At 49.0% G+C, this 18,777-nt stretch overlaps 1 protein-coding gene across 2 annotated transcripts in view; it reads left to right on the top strand.

Moving 5' to 3' along the window:
• Positions 1–18,777, top strand: part of LOC119943357 (solute carrier family 22 member 8-like) — a 51,434-nt gene that overhangs the window by 11,199 nt on the left and 21,458 nt on the right. Inside the window, exons 2-4 of one of the 2 annotated variants that reach the window (XM_038764282.1) lie at positions 10,604–10,707; positions 12,092–12,288; positions 14,622–14,790. In XM_038764282.1, coding sequence (XP_038620210.1) covers positions 10,604–10,707; positions 12,092–12,288; positions 14,622–14,790 — 470 coding nt within the window. The remainder of the gene's footprint in view (positions 1–10,603; positions 10,708–12,091; positions 12,289–14,621; positions 14,791–18,777) is intronic. The other variant, XM_038764283.1, reaches the window with a different exon arrangement.

Raw genomic sequence — 18,777 nt, 5'->3', positions numbered from 1 at the left:
AGACTTGATCCCTGCCCACATGGTGTAGCGTGAGAAGCGGTGTAGCTTAGTGGCTAAATCACGGGCCTGGGAGTTGGAAGGACCCTGGTTTCAATCCTGGGTCTGCCTCTTGTCTGCTGCTGTGAGACCTTCACTTCTCTGGGCCTCAGTTCCCTCATCTGTAAAATGGGGATCAAGACTGTGAGCCCTATGTGGGACAGGGATCGTGTCCAACCTGATTAGTTCGTATCTCTACCAGTGATCGATACAGTGCCCGACACGTAGTAAGCGCTCAACAAATACCCTGGAGGCAGCCCCATGCTGACAGCAGCAACCACGGGTGTCCTGGCTTCCCTTCCTCCCAGCTGACTGGTAGCAGCAAGACCATGGCAGGAGCTAAATGACTTAAAAATAAAATAAATAAAATAAATGGTGGTATTTGTTAAGCGCTTACTATGTGCAAATCACTGTTCTAAGCGCTGGGGGGGAATAATAATAGTAATGGCATTTGTTAAGTACTTACTATGTGCAAAGCACTGTTTTAAGCGCTCAGGAGATACAAGATGATCAGGTTGTCCCCCGTGGGGCTCACAGTATTCATCCCCATTTTACGGATGAGGGAACTGAGGCCCAGAGAAGTGAAGTGACTTGCCCAAAGTCACACAGCTGACACGTGGCAGAGCCAGGATTAGAACCCATGACCTCTGACTCCCAAGTCTGGGCTCTTGCCACTGAGCCACACTGCTTCTCTAGACTTGGCAGTAGATAATAATAATAATGATGGCATTTATTAAGTGCTTACTTAATTCATACTTATTAATTAATATTAATACTTAATACTTAGTACAAAGCACTGTTCTAAGCACTGGGGAGGGTACAATGTGATCAGGTTGTCCCACGAGGGGGGGCACACAGTCAACCCCCATTTTACAGATGAGGTAACTGAGGCACAGAGAAGTTAAGCGACTTGCCCAAAGTCACACAGCTGACAGTTGGTGGAGCCGGGATTTGAACCCATGACCACTGATTCCAGAGCCCATGCTCTTTCCTCTGAGCCATGCTGCTTCTCTGTAGGTAGGATAATAACTATAATAATAATAGTTATAGAACTTGTTTAGCGCTTACCATGTGCCAAGCACTATTCTAAACACTGGGGTAGATACAGGTTAATCAGGTCAGACACAATCCCTGTCCTGCGTGGGGCTCATACTTATTCATTCATTCATTCAATTGTATTTATTGAGCGCTTACTGTGTGCAGAACACTGTACTAAGTGCTTGGGAAGTACAAGTTGGCAACATATAGAGACAGTCCCTACCCAACAGTGGGATAACAGTCTAGAAGGGGGAGACAGAGAACAAAACCAAACATACTAACAAAATAAAATAAATAGAATAGATATGTACAAGTAAAATAAATAAATAAATAAATAAATAGAGTAATAAATATGTACAAACATATATACATATATACAGGTGCTGTGGGGAAGGGAAGGAGGTAAGACGGAGGGATGGAGAGGGGGACGAGGGGGGAGGTACTCAGTACAGAGGCTGGAATGCATTCATTCAGCCATTCAATTGTACTTATTGAGCGCTTAATGTGTGCAGAGCACTGTGCTGAGCACTTGGGAGAGAACAGCACAGCAATAAACAATCACATTCCCTGTCCACAACAGGCTTACTGTCTAGAGTAACAGGCTTCAACTATCATCTCTACGCTGATGACACCCAGATCTCCATCTCTGCCCCTGCTCTCTTCCCCTCCCTCCAGGCTCGCATCTCCTCCTGCCTTCAGGACATCTCCATCTGGATGTCCGCCCACCACCTAAAGCTCAACATGTCGAAGACTGAGCTCCTTGTCTTCCCTCCCAAACCTTGTCCTCTCCCTGACTTTCCCATCTCTGTTGACGGCACTACCATCCTTCCCGTCTCACAAGCCCGCAACCTTGGTGTCATCCTCGACTCCGCTCTCTCATTCACCCCTCACATCCAAGCCGTCACCAAAACCTGCCGGTCTCAGCTCCGCAACATTGCCAAGATCCGCCCTTTCCTCTCCATCCCAACCGCTACCCTGCTCATTCAAGCTCTCATCCTATGTCATCTGGACTACTGCATCAGCCTTCTCTCTGATCTCCCATCCTCGTGTCTCTCTCCACTTCAATCCATACTTCATGCTGCTGCCCGGATTATCTTTGTCCAGAAACGCTCTGGGCATATTACTCCCCTCCTCAAAAACCTCCAATGGCTACCAATCAATCTGCGCATCAGGCAGAAACTCCTCACCCTGGGCTTCAAGGCTGTCCATCACCTCGCCCCCTCCTACCTCACCTCCCTTCTCTCCTTCTACTGCCCAGCCCGCACCCTCCGCTCCTCCACCGCTGATCTCCTCACCGTACCTTGTTCTCGCCCATCCCGCCATCGACCCCCGGCCCACGTCATCCCCCGGGCCTGGAATGCCCTCCCTCTGCCCATCCGCCAAGCTAGCTCTCTTCCTCCCTTCAAGGCCCTGCTGAGGGCTCACCTCCTTCAGGAGGCCTTCCCAGACTGAGCCCCTTCCTTCCTCTCCCCCTCGTCCCCCTCTCCATCCCCCCATCTTACCTCCTTCCCTTCCCCACAGCACCTGTACATATGTATATATGGTTGTACATATTTATTACTCTATTTATTTATTTATTTATTTATTTTACTTGTACATTTCTATCCTGTTTATTTTATTTTGTTAGTATGTTTGGTTTTGTTCTCTGTCTCCCCCTTTTAGACTGTGAGCCCACTGTTGGGTAGGGACTGTCTCTATATGTTGCCAATTTGTACTTCCCAAGCGCTTAGTACAGTGCTCTGCACATAGTAAGCGCTCAATAAATACGATTGATGATACTCCTTGCTGATAGAGAAGCAGCATGGCTTAGTGGAAACAGTGCGGGCTTGGAAGTCAGAGGACATGGGTTCTAATCCCACCTCCACCAGCTGTTTCCTGTGTGACCTTGGGCAAGTCACTTAACTTCTCGGTGCCTCAGTTCCCTCATCTGTAAAATGGGGATTAAGACTGTGATTAAGCGCTGGGGGGGATACAATGTGATCAAGTTGTCCCACGCGGGGCTCACAGTCTTAATCCCCATTTTTACAGATGAGGGAACTGAGGCTCAGAGAAGTTAAGTGACTTGCCCGAGGTCACACAGCAGACTTGTGGTGGTCCCATCAGGTCCCATCAGGACCTCATCCCCTAGGGGTGTCACCCCTTTGGTGTCGGGAGAGCAGAGAAACATTTTTGATGTCCAGCTCTCCCCCTGGGTGGGGGCGGCCCCAAGAGGGATCTGATCCACCCTGGCTGACAGCTCAGAGCAGGGAGTGCAGGTAGACCCGTAACCTTGGTGCTGTCCTCGACTCAACTCTCTCGTCCAACCCACGTATTCAATCAATCGATCAATCAATCAATCATATTTATTGAGCGCTTACTATTCAATCTGTCACCAAATCCTGTCGGTTCTACCTTCACAACATTGTTAAAAACCCACCCTTTCCTATCGATCCAAACCGCCGCTACGCTGATCTAAGCACGGCAGAGTAGATAGAGCACAGGCCTGGGACTCAGATGATCATGGGTTCTAATCCCGGTTCTGCCACTTGTCCGTGGTGTAATAATAATAATAATAATAATAATGGCATTTATCATCATCATCATCATCATCATCAATTGTATTTATTGAGCGCTTACTGTGTGCAGAGCACTGTACTAAGCGCTTGGGAAGTACAAGTTGGCACCACATAGAGACATCATCATCATCAATCGTATTTACTGAGCGCTTACTATGTGCAGAGCACTGTACTAAGCGCTTGGGAAGTACAAATTGGCAACATATACAGACAGTCCCTACCCAACAGTGGGCTCACAGTCTAAAAGGGGGAGACAGAGAACAAAACCAAACATACTAACAAAATAAAATAAATAGAATAGATATGTACAAATAAAATAAATACATAAATAGAGTAAAAAATATGTACAAACATATATACATATATACAGGTGCTGTGGGGAAGGGAAGGAGGTAAGATGGGGGGATGGAGAGGGGGACGAGGGGGAGAGGAAGGAAGGGGCTCAGTCTGGGAAGGCCTCCTGGAGGAGGTGAGCTCTCAGCAGAGACAGTCCCATGACCTCTGACTCCAAAGCCTGGGCTCTTTCCACTGAGTCACCCCGAGGAGAGGTGTGACTTTGGATAAGTCACTTCGCTTCTCTGGGCCTCAGTTTCCTCATCTGTAAAATGGGGATTGAAACTAGTGAGCCCCACGTAGGACAGGGATAGTGTCCAACTCGATTTGGAGAAGCAGCGTGGCTCAATGGAGAGAGCACAGGCTTTGGAGTCAGAGGTCATGGGTTCAAATCCCAGCTCCACCAATTGTCAGCTGTGTGACTTTGGGCAAGTCACTTCACTTCTCTGTGCCTCAGTTCCCTCATCTGTAAAATGGGGATTAAGACTGTGAGCCCCCCATGGGACAACCTGATCGCCTTGTAACCTCCCCAGAGCTTAGAACAGTGCTTTGCACTTAGTAAGCGCTTAATAAATGTCATCATTATTATTTGTTTGTATCCACTCCAGCGTTAAGTACAGTGCCTGGTACACAGTAAGCGCTTCACAAATACCAGTTATTACCCTATCCTGCTTTGACTAACTCCTTGCTGATAGAGAAGCAGCATGGCTTAATGGAAAGAGTGCGGGCTTGAAAGTCAGAGGACGTGGGTTCTAATCCCACCTCCACCACCTGTATGCTGTGTGACCTTGAGCAAGTCACTTGACTTCTCGGTGCCTCAGTTCCCTCATCTGTAAAATGGGGATTAAGACTGTGAGCCCCACGTGGGACAATCTGATTACCTTGTATCTGCCTGAGCACTTAGAACAGTGCTTGGCACATAGTAAGTGTTTAACAAATACCATCATTATTATTATTATCGAAGCACAGTGAGAAGGTTAGCACTAGAGAATTGAAGTGTGTCGTCTGGGTTGTAGAAGAAGAGAAGGGAGGTGAAGGAGAAAGGGGCAAGGTGATGGAGTGCTTTAAAGCCAATGGGGAGGAGTTTTTGTTTATTACAGAGGTGGATGAGCAAACACTGGATTTTTTTAAGAGGGGAGCGGGTTGATATGTCCTGAATGTTTTTGTTGAAAAATAATCCTGGCAGCAGAGTGAAGTATGTGCTGGAGTGGGGAGAGACAGGAGGCTGGGAGGTCACTAAGGAGGCTGAAACAGTAACCCAGGTGGAACAGGACAAGTGATTGTATTAACGTGGTAGCAGTTTGGATGGAGAGGAAAGGGCAAATTTTAGCTAACTTATGAAGGTAGGACCAACAGGATTTGGTGACGGATTGAATATGTGAGTTGAATGACAGAGAGGGTCAAGGATAACGTCAAGGTTATGGGCTTGTGAGACAGGAAGGATGGTGGGGCCATCTGCAATGATGGGAAAGTCAGGGTGATGACAGGATTTGGGTGGAAAGATAAGGAGCTCTGTTTTGGACATGGTAAGTTTGAGGTGATGGGAGGACATCCAAGTAGAGTTGTCTTGATTCAGGAGGAAATGTGGGACTGGAGAAAGGGAAAGAGATCAGGGGAGGAGATGTAATTTGGGTTTCATCTAAATAGAGTTGGTAATCAAAGCCATGGGAGTGATTGAGTTCTCCAAGGGAGTGGGTGTAGATGGAGAATAGAAGGGGACCCAGAACTGAACCTTGAGAGACCCGCACAACTAGGAGGTGGGAGGAAGAGAAGGAGCCTGTAAAGGAGACTGAGAATGAATGGCCAGAGAGGTAAGTGGAGAACTAGGAGAGGACAGAGTAAGTGAAGCCAAGGTTGGATACCGTTTCCAGGAGAAAGGGGTGGTCCACAGTGTCGAAGGCAGCTGAGAGGTCGAGGAGGATTAGGATGGAGTAGAGGCTGTTGGATTTGACAAGAAGGAGATCATTGGTGACCTTTGAGAGGGTAGTTTCTGTGGAGTGAAGGGAATGAAAGCCAGATTGGAGGGGGTCAAGGAGAGAATTGGAGGAAAGGAATTTGAGACAATGGGTGTAGACAATTCACTAAAGGAGTTTGGAGAGGAAAGGTAGGAGGAAGATGGGGCGATAACTGGAGGGAGCCCTGGGGTCAAGGAAGGGGTTTTTTAGGATAAGGGAGACACGGGCATGTTTGAAAGGAGTGGGGAAGAAGCCATTGGAGAGCTAACTGTTGAAGATGGCTTTTAGGGAGGGAAGAAGGGAGGGGGCAAGAGTTTTTCTAAGGTGGGAAGAAATGGGGTCTGATGAGCATGTGGTGGTGGAGGGGGGCTTTTGAGAGCAGGCAGGAAATATCCTCTAGAGATACTGCTGGGAGGGATGGGAGTGTTGAAGAGGGGACCAGAAGGGAGAGGGATTGAGGAGGGGCAGGGGTGATTTTAGGGACCTCACACATGATGGTGTCAATTTTCTTAGTAAAGTAGGTAGCCAGGTCATTGGGGTCAAGAGAGTGGGGAGGCAGGGGGATAGGGGGCCTTAGGAGAGAGTTAAATGTCTGGAACAACTGGACAAGGTGATGGTCCAGTGGCTACCAATCAACCTGCGCATCAGGCAGAATCTCCTCACCCTGGGCTTCAAGGCTGTCCATCACCTCGCCCCCTCCTACCTCACCTCCCTTCTCTCCTTCTACAGCCCAGCCCGCACCCTCCGCTCCTCTGCCACTAATATCTTCACCGTGCCTGGTTCTCGCCTGTCCCACCATTGACTCCCGGCCCACGTCATCCCCCTAGCCTGGAATGCCCTCCCTCCGCACATCCGCCAAGCTAGCTCTCTTCCTCCCTTCAAAGCCCTACTGAAAGCTCACTTCCTCCAGGAGGCCTTCCCAGACTGAGCCCCCTCCTTCCTCTCCCCCTCCTCCCCTTCCCCATCGCCTTACCTCCTTCCCCTCCCCAGACCACGTGTATATATGTATATATGTTTGTACATATTTATTACTCTATTTATTTCATTTGTACATATTTATTCTATTTATTTTATTTTGTTAATATGTTTTGTTTTGTTCTCTGTATCCCCCTTCTAGACTGTGAGCCCACTGTTGGGTAGGGACTGTCTCTATATGTTGCCAACTTGTACTTCCCAAGCACTTAGTACAGTGCTCTGCACACAGTAAGCGCTCAATGAATACAATTGAATGAATGAATGAATAAATGCTCTTGCCACTAGGCTATGCGGCTTCTCAAATCATTACGGCACTTGCTAAGCACTTTGTGCCAGGCCCTGTACTAAGCACTGGGGTCAATATAAGAAAACTGGGTTGGAAATAGCCCTATTATACATAGGGCTCAGTCTCAATCCATCTTACAGATGAGGGAACTGAGGCCCAGGGAAATGAAATGACTTGCCCAAGTTCACACAGCAGACAAGTGGAGGAACTGGGATGAGCCCTACTGAGAGCTCACCTCCTCCAGGAGGCCTTCCCAGACTGAGCCCCATCCTTTCTCTCCCCCTCCTCACCTCCTTCCCCTCCCCACAGCACCTGTATATGTTTGTACAGATTTATTACTCTGTTTATTTTACTTGTACATATTTACTATTCCATTTATTTTATTTTGTTAATATGTTTTGTTTTGTTGTCTGTCTCCCCCTTCTAGAAAGCCCACAGTTGTAGAGGGGCTGTCTTTATATGTTGCAAACTTGTACTTCCCAAGCGCTTAGTACAGTGCTCTGCACACAGTAAGCGCTCAATAAATACGATTGAATGAATGAATGAATGAATGGTCATGGGTGTCAATAAGCGTAGAGTATTAGTTTTGTCGGGCAGAGGAGAGGGCAGAGTCAAAGCCTGCAAGGATAAACTTGAAGTGGACAAAATAAAATGGGGATGGTAAGAGCTGCTTCTCCCTATCTCACAGGAATGTTGTGAGAGTAAAATGAGATTACTGATGTGCAAGCACTTTGAAAGACATAAAAGTACCCCAGAATAAACAAGGTATGATTGTGCAAAGCCCTCCTAGGGTGAGGGGAGCTGGGAGAAAAGAGGTTTAAACTACAGAAGTGTATCAGGGTGGGGATAGGGGATGAGGACAGTGTGGGGAGACTCCTCCTGGCATGGCCCCAGTCATAATAATAATAATGGTATTTATTAAACGCCAGACACTGTACTAAGCTCTGGGTTGGATACAAGCCAATACAGTTGAACGCAGTCTGTGTCCCATGTGGGGCTCACAGTCTCAAGCCCCAGTTTACAAATGAGGTAACTGAGGCACAGAGGAATAAAGTGACTTGCCCAGAGTCACACAGCAGACAAGTGGCAATGCTCTGCACGCAGTAAGCGCTCAATAAATAGGATTCATTGACTGATTGATTGTGGGCTGAGCTAGCAGCTGCTGGTTACAAAGAGGAAGTCTGGATGAGAAGGGCCACATTCCAAAACACAGCCACAGTGGAACTGCAGAGGCAAAACTAAACTCGTTTTGGACAGGGAACTTATCTGTTTATTGTTGTACTGTACTCCCATTCATTCAAATGTATTTATTGAACGCTTATTGCATGCAGAGCATTGTACTAAGCACTTGGGAGAGTGCAATATAACAATAAACTGACACATTCCCAGCCCACAAAGAGCTTACAGTCTATAGAGATAACTGTGGTATTTATAAGCACTTTCTATATGCCGGGTGCTGAACTAAGCAATGGAGTGGATACAAGCAAATCGGGTTCCCAAGTGTTTAGTAAAGTAAGTACTCAATAAATTCATTCATTCACTCAATCGTATTTACTGAGCACTTACTGTGTGCAGAGCACTGTACTAAGCGCTTGGAGAGGAAAGGCGGCAACATATAGAGATGGTCCCGACCCAACAACGGGCTCACAGTCTAGAAGGGGGAGACAGACAACAAAACAAAACATGTAGACAGGTGTCAAAACCATCAGAATAAATGGAATTATAGCTATATGTGCATCATTAACAAAATGGAGTATTAAATATGTACAAGTAAAATAAATAGAGTAATAAATCTGTACAAATATATACAAGTGCTGTGGGGAGGGGAAGGAGGTAGGGTGGGGGGGGATGGGGAGGAGGAAAGGAAAAGGGGGCTCAGTCTGGGAAGGCCTCCTGGAGGAGGGGAGCTCTTAATAGAAGAGCTGCTTGGAGAAGCAGCATGGCTCAGTGGAAAAAGCATGGGCTTTGGAGTCAGAGGTCAAGGGTTCAAATCCCGGCTCTGCCAACTGTCAGCTGTGTGACTTTGGGCAAGTCAATTCACTTCTCTGGGCCTCAGTTACCTCATCTGTAAAATGGGGATTAAAACTGTGAGCCCCCAGTGGGACAACCTGATCGCCTTAAAACCTTCCCAGTGCTTAGAACAATGCTTTGCACATAGTAAGCGCTTAACAAATACCATTATTGGGAGAAGCAGCGTGGCTCAGTGGAAAGAGCATGGGCTTTGGAGTCAGAGGTCATGGGTTCAAATCCCGGCTCCGCCACTTGTCAGCTGTGTAACTTTGGGCAAGTCACTTAACTTCTATGTGCCTCAGTTACTTCGTCTGTAAAATGGGGATGAAGACTGTGAGCCCCCCGTGGGACAACCTGATCACCTTATAACCACCCCAGCACTTAGAACAGTGCTTTGCACATAGTAAGTGCTTAATAAATGCCATCATCATCATCATCAGTAGGGCTTTGAAGGGAGAAAGAGAGCTAGCTTGGCAGATGTGTGGAGGGAGGGGATTCCAGGCCAGGGGAAGGACGTGGGCCAGGGATCGACGGCGGGACAGGCGAGAATGAGGCCCAGTGAGGAGGTTAGCAGCAGAGGAGTGCAGGGTGTGGGCTGGGCTGGAGAAGGAGAGAAGGGAGGGGAGGTAGGAGGGGGCGAGGGGATGGACAGCCTTGAAGCCCAGGGTGAGGAGTTTCTGCCTGATTCGTAGGTTAAGAGGCAACCACTGGAGATTTTTGAGGAGGGGAGTGACATGCCTAGAGTGTTTCTGTACAAAGATAATCTGGGCAGCAGAGTGAAGTATAGACTGAAGTGGGGAGAGGCAGGAGGATGGGAGATCAGAGAGGAAGCTGATGCAGTAATCCAGTTGGGTTAGGATGAGAGATTGAACAAGCAAGGTAGTGGTTTGGATGGAGAAGAAAGGGCGGATCTCGGCGATGTTGAGAAGGTGAGAACAGCGAATTGGATGTGTGGGGTGAATGAGAAAGTGGAGTCAAGGATGACACCAAATTTGCGGGCTTTTGAGACGGGAAGGATGGCATTGCCGTCTATAGTGACGGGAAAGTCAGGGAGAGGACAGGGTTTGGGAGGGGAGATAAGGAGTTCAGTCTTGGACATATTGAGTTTTAGATGGCGGGCAGACATCCAGATGGAGATGTCCTGAAGGCCGAAGGAGATACGAGCCTGGACGGAGGGAGAGAGAGCAGGGGCGGAGATGTAGATTTGGGTGTCATCAGCGTAGAGATGATAGTTGAAGCCGTGGGAGCGAATGAGTTCACCAAAGGAGTAAGATTGACTGTGACTGACAAAAACGGCGGGCAGTGGTAGGGGGAGATCAGAAGGAATTGACTGCAGCATCGAGGCCAAGAAGCCCGGACGGGCCCTGGCCTGGCCCTGTGTCCTCTCCAACACTCAGTCCAGCTCTCTCTGGCAGTGGGACCTGGTGTGTGAATCCCGGAAGCTGAAGGAAATGGCTCAGTCCGTGTACATGGCAGGCGTGCTGATCGGAGGGATCGTGTTCGGACCCTTGTCCGACAGGTGAGCGGGGCTTTGGGGGTGAAAGGGATGGGCCCCCTCCTGGATCTGACCCCTTCAACCAGTGTCCCCCGCGACCACAGACTGGCCTCCCTCCTCCAACCCCTACCTTCCGGGAGTTTAGCTCCGGAGGAGGGAAGAGAACTTTGGCCAGAGATTCGTTCATTCATTCATTCATTCAATCGTATTTATTGAGCACATACTGTATGCGGAACACTGTACTAAGCACTTGGGAAGTACAAGTTGGCAACATATAGAGACGGTCCCTACCCAACAGCGGGCTCACAGTCTAGAAGGGGGAGATGAACTGGCTCCGGGGTTCACTCTCACCTTGGGCTCCGGAACCAGGTTCTCCCCACTTCTCAAGTCACTTCACTTCTCGGTACCTCAGTTTACCTCATCTGTAAAATGGGGATTAAGACTGTGAGTCCCATGCAAAACAGGGACTGTGCCCAACCCAATTTACTTGTATCCACCCCAGCACTTAGTACAGTGTCTGGCACATAGGAAGTGCCTAACAAATATCACAATTATTATCATTATTCTCTTTGGGCCTCAGTTTCCTTCTTGCAAAATCAGGGATGAGACCCTGCCTCCTCCCCTTCTCCCGTGGAGCTTTAGGGCAGCTATGAGGACTGAGGAGAAGAGCCCGGCTCCGCCACTTGTCTGCTCTGTGACCTCGGCCAAGTCGCTTCACTTCTCTGGGCCTCAGATACCTCATCTTGAGAATGGGGATCGAGTCTGTGAGTCCCACGTGGGACAGGGACTGTGTCCAATCCTATTTGCTTGTATCCACTCCGGTGCTCAGCACAGTGCCTGGTGCATGATAAGCGCTTAACTAATACCATAATTATTATTATCATTATTATTATTTAAGGACTCCCTAGTTCTATCCCACCCCCGCCTCAACTCCCCTTTCCAGCTCTAGGGATGGCCTCTTCCTTTGACCTCGCCGGTCTCAGCCTTCCCCGTCCAGACTCTCCCACTGCTCCTGTCCCCACCGTGGCTCACTCGGGCTCCTCCGGTCTGGACTCACCCTCCTCCACGTCCCAGGCCCAGCCCTCCCCAGACTGGCTAGAACGGCACAGGCTGTCCAGCGGTGACCGGACGAGCCAGGGCCGACCTGGACAAGGCACTGGCCCGAAACGCTGGAGAGCACTCAGTGATTCCCGGTGCTCAGGGGCCTGGTGGGTCACAGAGTGTCATTCATTAAGCCAAATACCTAATTGTAAACCTGTTTGAAAACAGCCATTATGGGCCCGCTGATGTCCCGGGAGCCAGAGTTCCACCCAAACCCTGTTCCGTGCCGCCTGTCCGAGTCGACCTTTCACCCCCGAAACTTGCAGTGTCAGTCGCCCTCAGCATGTTCTCGCCTGACCCAGCCCAGGGGTCTTTTCGCTGGCCCCACGAACTTGTTTTCCGGTGGCAGGTTTGGGAGGAAGCTGATCCTGGCCGTGGGCTACCTGCTGTTGGCGGTGACCAGCACTTGCACCGCCTTCTCCCCCAACCTCACGGCCTACGTGGTGTTCCGCTTCCTCAATGGCTTCAGCTTTTCCGGGATCAGCCTGAGCACGACGATCCTATGTGAGTCTCCCTGCCTCCCCCGGCCGGCCCGCTCGACATCCAAACGGGGGCGGCCCAAGCCGAGGGGGCAGGGACCAGAGGGCAGGGAATGGGGGAGGTTTCAGGGGGCAGGAGGAGTGAGGAGAAAGGGGAGAAGCCGGACTTCTCCCGCCCCTGCCCTTCCACCTCTCTCCTCGTAGTAACCGGACTTGGTGCCGAAGTAGTTTTGGGGAGGAGAAGAGGGCGAGTGGGAAAGGGATGCGCACCACACACCAGGCCTCGACAACCCTCAGTCCATGAGCTAGAGGGTGGCACGGGTACTAGTTCGGAATTGCCCTTTTTCCCATAATTTCAGAGTTCCATAAAGCCCAAGCAGGGAGCAGTCCACAGCCCACACCCCTAGCCACCGCCCCTCTCCCCGACACATCTCCCGTGTGGGAGTAGAGCAGGAGGAGGAGGCCGGAGCCTGAGAAGCAGCGTGGCACAGGCTCTGGAGTCAGAGGTCATGGGTTCAAATCCAGGCTCCGCCAACTGTCAGCTGTGTGACTTTGGGCAAGTCACTTCACTTCTCTGGGCCTCAGCTACCTCATCTGTAAAATGGGGATTAAAACTGTGAGCCCCCTGTGGCACAACCTGATCACCTTGTAACCTCCACAGCACTTAGAACAGTGCTTTGCACATAGTAAGCACTTAACAAATACTATTATTATTATTATTATCGACTCCCTCTGCTTGAGAGCCAGGGGCCTCCGTGGGGAGTGTGGGGCCCAGAAATGGTGGAATCCAAAATGACAGAGCCCCAGGGCCTCAGGGGCAGTGGTGGTCCACACTGCAGAACACTGGACCCATGAAAAAAAGGCCACTGTCTGAGCAGTGACACGGACCCCACCCATTGGGTCCCTGGGCAAGCAGCTCGGTTGGGCAAAATCCCTGCCGGTGGTTGCCGTAAACTTAATCCCATCACTCGTGCCTGACCCTGAGCATTCATTCACTCGTGCATTCAATTGTATATATTGAGCACTTACTGTGTGCAGAGCACTGGACTAAGCACTTGGGAAGTACAAGTTGGCAACATATAGAGACGATCCCTACCCAACAGTGCGCTCACAGTCTGTACCCCCTTGGATAAGGGCAGGATTGGGGAGAGTAGACCCAGAGGTGTGGCAGATCCTGCCCCTACCCCCACCCGGAGGGGCCTCCTAAGAAGGACTCCTTGCCTGGGGAGCAGGGATGGTCTTAAAGCACCAAATGAGGAACATGAGGAGGCTTAACACCTAAGAGAAACAACCAGTCCCTAACTCCAGGCAACTAACTGAAATCCAGACGTCACGGGCCTCCCTCTCCCTTCTCCCTGCTCCTGGAGAAAGCATTCACGGACCACCAGTGTTTGAGGCTGAAGCAGAACCAAGACATCCTTACAGCACTTAGAACAGTGCTTTGCACATAGTAAGCGCTAAATAAATGTCATTATTATTATTATTATTATTATTATCATTATTATTATTATTATTATTATTATCCTTCCACCCAGGCCGTTGCCCACCTCTGGCCTCGTCTCTGGCAGCCAATAAAGGGATGCCACCTTTCCCTACACTGGCACCTGAACTGGGGCCAAGGCAGGGGAGGAGTGAACCACATCGAGCTTCTGGGGACTGTGGGGTGGGCGTGGGGCAGGATGAGAAGGGGTAGATGAACGGGGATGGACGGGGGAGGTGTCAACACTCAGTGCCCATATATATCTGCTCTTTGCCATTTTCATTCATTCAACCATATTTATTGAGTGCTTACTGTGTGCAGAGCACTGTACTAAGCGCTTGGGAAGTACAAGTTGGCAGCATATGGAGACGGTCCCTACCCAATAATGGGCTCACAGTCTAGAAGAGAATTTTGGTATTTGTTAAGCGCTTACTATGTGCCAAGCACTGGGGGAGATACAAGGTCATCAGATTGTCCCACATGGGGCTCACAGTCTTCATCCCCATTTTCCAGATGAGGGAACTGAGGCACAGAGAAGTGAAGTGACTTGCCCCAGCCACACAGCCGATAAGTGGCGGAGCCGGGATTAGAACCCGTGACCTCTGACTCCCAAGCCCGCGCTCTTTCCACTGAGCCACGCTGCTTCTCACTTGTCTGCTGTGTAACCTTGGGCAAGTCATTTCACTTCTCTGTACCCCTCATCTGTAAAATGGGAATTAACACTATAAGCCCCATGCGGAACAGGGACTGTGTCCAACCTGGTTAGCTTGTACCCACCCCAGCGCTTGGCACATAGTAAGCGCTTAACAAATGCCACAGTTTTATTATTATTATTATTATTATTATTATTATTATTATTATTATCATGTCCCTTCCAGGTATAGAGTGGGTGCCCATGTCGGTGCGTGCCATCCAGTCGACGCTGACTGGGTACTGTTACACCCTTGGGCAGTTCATCCTGCCCGGCCTGGCCTACGCCATCCCAGAGTGGCGTTGGCTGCAGTTGGCGGTGTCGGTCCCATTCTTCATCTTCTTCCTGTGCATCTGGTAAGTGCCTGAGGGCCCCCCCACAACCCAGGGGATTTGGGAGCCCCCAACCATCCCCGGAAGTTCTGAGATTCCCGGGATTCCAGGTGGTGGGGGGGGTAGGGTTGTAGACTCGAGCCCCCGGCCTGGGCCTGACACCGGGGCATCGCGCGGGATGGGCAAAGTATCCAAACAACACCGGCGAGGTGGTCCGGGCTGCCCGCCCGGGAAGCCTTGGTGGTCGGGCCGAAGGAGGCGGCTTTGGTTCAGTTTCCAGCTCAAAATGGCTGCTGGTTACTTGTCCCCTCTGGGAATAGATTCATTCATTCAATCATATTTATTGAGCGCTTACAGTGTGCAGAGCACTGTAGTAAGCGCTTGGGAAGCACAAGTTGGCAACATCTAGAGACGGTCCCTACCCAACAACGGGCTCGCAGTCTAGAAGGGGGAGACAGACGACAAAACAAAACATGTGGACAGGTGTCAAGTCGTCAGAATAAACAGAAATAAAGCTAGATTGATCAATCAATCAATCAATCATATTTATTGAGCGCATACTGTGTGCAGAGCACTGTACTAAGCGCTTGGGAAGTACAAGTTGGCAACATATAGAGACAGTCCCTACCCAACAGTGGGCTCACAGTCTAAAAGGGGGAGATGGAGAACAAAACCAAACATACTAACAAAATAAAATAAATAAAATAGATATGTACAAATAAAATAAATAAATAAATAAATAGAGTAATAAATATGTACAGACATATATACATATATACAGGTATATATATACATATACATACATACATATATATATACATATACATACATATAGAGGAGCAGCGTGGCTCGGTGGAAAGAGCACCAGCTTTGGAGTCAGAGGTCATGGGTTCGAATCCTGACTCCCCCACATGTCTGCTGTGTGACCTTGGGCAAGTCACTTAACTTCTCTGAGCCTCAGTTACCTCATCTGTAAAATGGGGATTAAGACTGTGAGCCCCACATGGGACAACTTGATCACCTTGTAACCCCCCCAGCGCTTAGAACAGTGCTCTGCACATAGTAAGCGCTTAACAAATGCCATTATTATTATTATTATTATTATATATCTGTATATGTATGTATACATATGTATACATATACATACATATACATATATCTATACATATATAGACGCACATCATTAACAAAATAAATAGAATAGTAAATATGTACAAGTAAAATTAATAGAGCAATAAATCTTTACAAGCATATATATAGGTGCTGCGGGGAGGGGAAAGAGGTAGAGCCGGGGGAATGGGGAGGAGGAGAGGAAAAAGGGGGCTCAGATGTGAACGGGCAAGGGAGAGTCTTGTCTCTGGCCCTGCCGTCTAACCCCACTCCGCTTTGAAACCATCCTCTGTTCGGGTCCCTGCCTGCACCTGGAACCAGCTGGATTCCTTTCCCCCAGGAAGGTTATTTTATTGTTACTAAAAATATTCGATTGATATTTATTGTACCGAGCCCTCTCGGTGCGCTGGGCACCACAAAGCACATAAAGGAAAACAAAGGTCCCTTCAACTCTTTCTCATTCATTCATTAATTCAATCGTATTTATTGAGCGCTTACTGTGTGCAGAGCACAGTACTGAGCGCTTGGGAAGTACAAGTCGGTAACATCTAGAGACGGTCCCTACCCAATGACGGGCTCACAGTCTAGAAGGGGGAGAGAGACAACAAAACCAAACATGTAGACGGGTGTCAAAGTCGTCAGAACAAATAGAATTAAAGCTAAATGCACAGCATTAACAAAATAAATAGAATAGTAAATATGTACACGTACAATAAATAGAGGAATCAATCTGTACAAATATATAGACAGGTGCTGTGAGGAGGGGAAGGAGGTAGGGCCGGGGAGATGGGGAGGAGGAGAGGAAAAAGAGGGCTCAGTGTGGGAAGGCCTCCAGAAGGAGGTGAGCTTTCAGTAGGGCTTTGAAGGGAAGAAGAGAGTTAGCTCGGCGGATGTGTGGAGGGAGGGCATTCTCACACACATATGCACACACACATGTGCTCCCGCATGTGCTTAAGCACGGCAGCACCTACACACACACACTCACATTCACACATATACCTAAGGATGGCAACTCTCACAAACTTATGCAGACACACAGACACACACCACACATTCACATGTTCCTAAGCATGGCAACACCCCCCCTCACACATCTTTGTAGACACACCACACATTCACATGTTCCTAAGCATTGGCAGCACCCACACCCTCACACACACCTCAGCATGACAACACCCACTCTCACACCCCTATGCAGACACACACACAAATGTTCACATAATAATAATAATGATGATGGTATTTGTTAAGCACCTACTATGTGCCAGGCACTGTACACGTTCCCAAGCATGGCAGCACCCAGTCTCTCACAAATACAAACTCACACTCACACAGGTATCTAAGCATGACAGCAGCCACTATCACACACAGACAACCAGACTCATCCATTCATTCATTCATTCAGTCAATCGTATTTATTGAGTGCTTACTGTGTGCAGAGCACTGTACTAAGCTCTTGGGAAGTACAAGTTGGCAACATATAGAGACGGTCCCTACCCAACCGTGGGCTCACAGTCTAGAAGGGGGAGACAGACAACAAAACAAAAACATATTAACAAAATAAAATAAATAGAATAAATACTCACACACAGAAGGACCTACCCCTTACCTCCTTCCCCTCCCCACAGCACCTGTATAAATGTATATATGTTTGTACATATTTATTTATTTATTTTATTTGTACATATTTATTCTATTTATTTTATTTTGTTAATATGTTTTGTTTTGTTGTCCGTCTCCCCCTCCTAGATTGCGAGCCCGCTGTTGGGTAGGGACCGTCTCTATATGTTGCCAGCTTGTACTTCCCAAGTGTGCTCTGCACACAATAAGCGCTCAATAAATATGATTGAATGAATGAATGAATGAATGCCCCTATGAACCCATTCAGGAGCACTTTCTAATAGGCCCGGGGCCCCCGCCCTTGAACTTACGGCTCCTGGGAACTTCTGCCATCTAACTCTCTGGAGTTTCCTTTCCTGGACTTTCCCAGCATCTTCTCTAGCCTCTCCCCTACCCGCTGAGCCTCTCTTCCATCCCCCCCATTCCCAGTCCCTTTCTTGACCCTTCTATTTACTGGACGGGCTGGTAGTGCACTCCTTGTCCAAGACCTCCGAGCGAGGGGATAAAACAACAAGTCCCACAAGTAAGGAGCCCTTTAGAGGGGAGGGATTCTGGGGGGCCCCCAGGACCCGTTTGCTTTTCTCGTGTTCTGGATGGAGCCAGCCAGCCTGCCCATCTCCCCCCAATCTGCCCAGCAGGAGATGAGTCCCTGTTAAAGATAATAACCCTGGGCATTCTGCTGAGAGGAGAAAGCTGAACCTTTAAGCCTTCAGATCCAATCAGGTTTTCTGCAGGTCAGCAACCAGGGGCTCTTCAGGAGGGGAGATGGGAGCAGAAGGTGGAGGGAAGCTCTGGGGGAACCCAGTCGGAGAAACGTCCAGTGGATAGGTCTCTCTCTGCCCCCAGTCATAAGGTGGATGAATGATAATAACATTAATAATGGCATTTATTAAGCACTTACTATATGCAAAGCAATGTTCTAAGCTCTGGGGAGGTTACAAGGTGATCAGGTTGTCCCACGGGGGGCTCACAGTCTTCATCCCCATTTTACAGAGGAGGTCACTTAGGCCCAGAGAAGTGAAGTGACTTGCCCAAAGTCACACAGCTGACAAGTGGCGGAGCTGGGATTGAACCCTTGATCTCTAACTCCAAAGCCCGTGCTCTTTCCACTGAGCCACGCTGCTTCTCTATCTGTTAAGCGCTTACTGTGTGCCAAGCGCTGTTCTAAGCATCGGGGTGGATACCAGGTAATCAGGTTGTCCCAGGTGGGGATCACCGTCTTAAGTCCTATTTTACAGATGAGGTAACTGAGGCCCAGAGAAGTGAAGCGACTTGCCCAAG

Source organism: Tachyglossus aculeatus, chromosome 22 (genome assembly GCF_015852505.1).
Source record: "Tachyglossus aculeatus isolate mTacAcu1 chromosome 22, mTacAcu1.pri, whole genome shotgun sequence".
Lineage (NCBI taxonomy): Eukaryota > Metazoa > Chordata > Mammalia > Monotremata > Tachyglossidae > Tachyglossus > Tachyglossus aculeatus.
Note: the sequence above shows the minus strand (reverse complement) of the source record. Positions and strands in the feature narration are given on the sequence as shown.